Source organism: Aplysia californica, unplaced genomic scaffold (assembly GCF_000002075.1).
Source record: "Aplysia californica isolate F4 #8 unplaced genomic scaffold, AplCal3.0 scaffold00914, whole genome shotgun sequence".
Taxonomy (NCBI): domain Eukaryota; kingdom Metazoa; phylum Mollusca; class Gastropoda; order Aplysiida; family Aplysiidae; genus Aplysia; species Aplysia californica.
This window is the reverse complement of record NW_004798184.1, coordinates 18,220-23,423: the sequence shown is the minus strand read 5'-3', so window position 1 is coordinate 23,423 and position 5,204 is coordinate 18,220. Positions and strand designations below refer to the sequence as shown.

The following is a 5,204-nucleotide window of genomic DNA, read 5'->3' as shown; positions in this document are numbered from 1 at the left end:
ACAGACAGACAGACAGACAGACAGACAGACAGACAGAAAAATTTTCTCACATGAAAACCTTAACTCATGTCTCCTTCATGAAACCGGAGGAGCCTAACAACCTCACCATAGCCTCCAATGAAGAGTGGCCACAAGACATGAAGATTTCTTTGTTCGAGCAAAGTCTCATCTTGCACCATGACACAATCAGGTCATGCAAGTGCTGAAGCTTAGAGGTGTTTAAGAGAGTAACAGACACATAAAAAGGAGTAGAGATAAGTTTTTTAGTTTTAGTAGAGGTTTTACGACGCTCGCAACTGCATACTGTCATATGAGCGCCAGAAGATTAGAGCTGTTACATGAGAGTAACAAACATAAAAAAAAGAAGAAGGGGGGATAAGGACGATAGATGTTTGAGAGGAAAGAAGAAGTAAACCACACCAGAGCACCTGCCAACCACTCACGGAAGAGAGATAAAGGTGATAGATATTTGGTAGGAAAGAAGGAGCAAACCACAGCAGAGCATCCACCAACTGTTTGAGTAAAGAGAAGCACATCCCCATAAGAACAGGTTTTGCGCATGATGAAGAAAGTCTTGATTACAGAGGGTTTGAGTTGAGAGAAGCACAGGGGATCAATAAATGTACTGGTAGTATTCTTCGCTTTTTATTAATAAATGTGAGGCGTGCTGACAAAATGAGTAACTTCTTGCAATCCACAAATGGAGACATTGGCTAAAAATAGACACACGGGTCAAATTTGTAAAATTTTTATAAAAGCCATTTTCTTTAACTATTTTATTATTTCATACGAATAAGTTGTAAAAACTTCACCTATAAACGTGAATATCTTTTTCCATTAAAGGCTTGAATCCCTAGACGTATCTCATTTTGTATGCACGCTCCACAAATTATATGAACAACTGACCTGGGGAAATCGAGGTTACTAACTTCATGTGAAGAAGTGCTGAGCATTTATTCGCCACCCAATAAATCCCACAAAGAAAAATGAAAATGACACCTGCTGAAAGTAAGTTAAAAATGTTATTAGCTCACCTTTTTAGGGTAAAGGTTAAAGATTTTGGCAGCAGTTGTACTGGTCACAGCTACATATCTGCATGGATCCATTTTTCCAGCGTGCTGAAAGAGACAAAGCAAATGAGAAAAATGAATGAATTGACAAAGAAACGAATACTGAGCATTCAAAGTTCTTTCAAAGTGAAAATTGAATCAACTGTTAAATACTGTGCTTCATGTGTTGAGAAATTCATAATCATTTCTTGCTTATTTTGACTTTTAATCTTCCAGGTGTTAACAGGGTTTTGTTAACTTCACATCATAGACTTAGATAATTTACTAAAATTAAGTTTTAAAAAATAACCCCAAAACCCACGCCACAGTTTTGTAAAAGAATTCAAAGTTCTTCTTTTCCCTTTATGCACCCAGCCCACTCCCTTTTTTTGGTCCTTTTAAAAAATAGATTTCTGCATGGATTTCACTGAAAAATGTTGTTAAAAGGAAAAAAATATATAGTAAATTTGCCATTTCCAAGGACACTCAAGTCACTAGATTTTGGCAACCATTTTCTCGCAAATTTTATCTCGACACTAAACAACCACACCTCATCCAATTGTAAATATCTCCACCTCTATTCAAGATACACAGACACATTTTTCATCAAAACTACAGCAAATTAACAGGTTCTATTAAGATTATGTCAAAGACTTCATACGTCCCAAAAATTGACAAGCATCTGCATCGTATCATGTTGTGAGTTGTGACACATTCTTATTGTTTGCCAATCATATTTTTGCAACAACAACAAAAACAACAACAACAAAACGCCAAAAAACAAAACACAGCTGATAAAAACCTGTAAATTCTTTTCCATATCCACAGGCCAAACGGGCTAGAACTCAAATGGCTGCTGGATCGGACGGACAAGTAAAAGGAAAAGGAAAGTAAAGCAACAACCCCCCCCCCAACAAAAAACCAATTGATTTTTGTCTACTGACCACTCCCTTCTCCCAGATGATGGACATGCGGTCTTCAACGCCATTGACCCCTGTGGGAATCCAGCGGAAGTCGTCCTTGCCCAGAGCCTTCTGGTCAGCGTTGAACGTGCAGTTGTCCGTGCCGGTCACCTGAAGGTCGTTGCTGGGGAGAGGAACAGTTACAGTTAGTTTTAGTAGAGTTTTTACGGCGCTCGCAACTGCACAAGGTCATTTGAGCGCCAAGGGGTGGATGTCAACAGAGAAGTCCTTACAGGGAATCAGACTTACTCTGCTCACCTCTCTAGCTTCAACAGCACAAAGTCTGCTTCGACTATCAAGGCCCCCCGGAGATCGCGGGCCACAAGAGTGTGACAAACATACAAAAGAAGTAGAGGAAAATGACGATAGTAAGGATCAGGGTACCCTTCTCCCTCCGAGACCTAACATTGACAACACACTCTATGGAACATTACAGCAACTGCAGCAGACCTGCACTTATCACTACATGGCATTGGACAGAAGGGCGAGAGCCCAGCTGTTGCTGGATCGATAACAACAACAACAATAACAACAAGGATCAGGAAAGAAAAAGCAGCAGTTCCCGGTTGCAGTTCAGGCAGTTATGAGCATGACATTGATGAATCGGCCCATTTACAATTCTACGGTGAATAAGAACATGTTAATGTCCCCCCCTTTGGGAATGGCTTAAAGACACTTCAGTCAGTAGCACTGCCTCCGGGGGGAACAGAAATATACAGTACCGATTAAGGCTTCGTTAATAAGTGGCATGTCACATGTAGGCATCTTTTATTACACACACACACACACACACACACACACACACACACACATGGACACAAGTGGAATCTTTTAACCCTATCCGTATGACCTGGGGTAATTTTGTACTTCCAGGGTTGTATTCTTCACATTTTAGAATATTTCTAGTACGAAGATCTCTTTGAAATTTCAGTATTTCTCAAAAAATCATTTTGACAGACTGCTAGGCAAAGCGTACGGATCGGACAAACGAGTAAAATTCCTCCTTGGAAAGTGGTGGCACAGAGTTCCCCACGTCGTATGCATACGATAGTAAAACACGACGTACGGATAGGGTTAATAATAAGTGGCATGTCACATGTAGGTATTCACGTACCTTTTTACAAACACACACACATACACACACACACACACACACCCACATAGACACAAGTTGGAAAATTTAAGAGGCGGACTTCTGATCCTGATTGTCAGTGCCAACCCAAGCTGAGAGAGAGGGATAAGATACAACATCCCAGCGGAAAGACTGAGATACTCAATAAATATTCTACCCTTTCGGGGATGAAACTCAGGTCTCCTGCATGCGAAAGCGAAGCGTCTAACTGCTAGAATACAGACGCTGGTGTAGTGTTAGTGAGATATTGTGTAATATATAACATTGATAAACTAAAGAATGTATGTATTCATGTTCATACATATGCTGCTAAAGACTAAATGTGAACCATGCTGAAAAAATGAGTTACCTCTCGCAATCCACAAAAGGAGATATTAGCCAAATATTGAATTGGCACTAGGGTCAAATGTGTAGATTCTCTATCGATGCCATATTTTTTATGCTTTATAATATTTTATACTTGCACATTGTAAAAACTTCACCTATAAGCGTGATGTATCTATTTCCATAGGGCTCAAATATGCGAAGTTACTAATTTTGTCAGCATGCTTCACAAATTTCCCATCAAAGATAAATAAATAAGCACCATTTTTATAATTATCTATTTTTTTCACTGACTTATTCATTTATCCATTTTTATTTATAATCTATATACTAGAAAGTGGCTTAACTTACTTGGCCAATAGATCCATCAGGTAGGATGGTGTGGAGGGGTCAGCACGGAGAGGGGGAGCGGTCACATGACCAGCAGAGTGTCGCCAACACTTGTTGTACTGGTGGGAGCCGTCCGTGCCCAGACCCGCAGCCGTGGGCTCGCCAAACACGATCTTACCTGGAGTAGTAGGGAAGAACATGCGTCACATGATAGAGAATCATGGGTCTCAACTCAGAATTTATTTAGTTTTAGTTTTAGTTTTAGTAGAGGTTTTACGGCGCTCGCAACTGTATAAAGTCATATGAGAGCAAGAAGATTAGAGGTGTTGCAAGAGAGTAACAAACAAAAAAAGGAGGGGAGATATAGACGATAGATGCTTGACAGGAAAGAAGAAACAAACCACACCAGAGCACCCGCTAACCACCCACACAGAACAATAGTAAAAAATGGTAATAAAATCTGCCATAAGAAACAGATGGAAAAGATCCCACCCTAATGATAACAGACGTGATCCCACTACATGCTAAATAGAGCAGACCGAGTCACGATCTTTCGACTCCTTTGTGGCCACAACAGACCCAAACAACATACACTAAATTAAAAGTGGGAGAGTCCGTGATCTGCGAATGTGGACACGACCAAGAGGATGCCGACCACATCCTTCAGCACTGCCCGCGCTACGCCACCCTTCGCACACAGACGTGGCAGAGAGAAAGCTCTAAGGCAGTTTCTCAGATTTGAAGCGGACTGCACAGTTTGTGCGCAACATCGGACTGACTGAAGACCAATTTCGTGAGACACCCATTATTATCGTACTGTTTAACCCTAGAAAGTGAAAATAAAAACCATTAATTTATCAAAGCAAGAAGGTTATTTCATACCAATTTGAGGGTTTGGAAGATAATTTCGAGTAAAAGAGTCAGTTAACAAATATTATTTACAATCTTGATCATGTATAGAAAGTGGTGGCGCATTACTGGAAGGTGCCCCTCCCAGCAGCGGAGTTTAGCTGAGGAAATGGCGGTAGCGTAAATCCACTAAATAGCCGAATATAGAGTCAGGCACGGAAAACCTTAACTCCTTTTCTTTGTATGTTACTCTCTAGTCTAACATCTATCCTCCTAAAAATCTCTTCTCCGCCTTCTCTTTGTTACATTCCTCTCTAGTAACACCTCTACTCTTCATCACTTATAAATACGACCTATTTGTGTTGCATGCAAAAGGGAGTTAAACATTAACTTTCTCTCCCTTTCTTTTTTATGTTTTTGTTACTCTCTTGTAACACCTCTAATCTTCTGGCGCTCATATGACCTTATGCAGTTGCGAGCACCATAAAACCCCTACTCCTAAAAACATTAACGTTTTAAAAAATAATAGAAGAAAAACAACAACAACAAAAACTAACC

The 5,204-nt window shown here is 40.2% G+C and overlaps 1 protein-coding gene across 1 annotated transcript in view; it reads right to left on the bottom strand.

The window, feature by feature from the left end:
• Positions 1-5,204, bottom strand: part of LOC101850518 (dihydropyrimidinase) — a gene marked incomplete at its 5' end in the record, with an annotated part of 16,279 nt that overhangs the window by 4,636 nt on the left and 6,439 nt on the right. Inside the window, 3 exon segments of the mRNA XM_013089272.2 lie at positions 1,035-1,118; positions 1,994-2,135; positions 3,819-3,975. Coding sequence (XP_012944726.1) covers positions 1,035-1,118; positions 1,994-2,135; positions 3,819-3,975 — 383 coding nt within the window.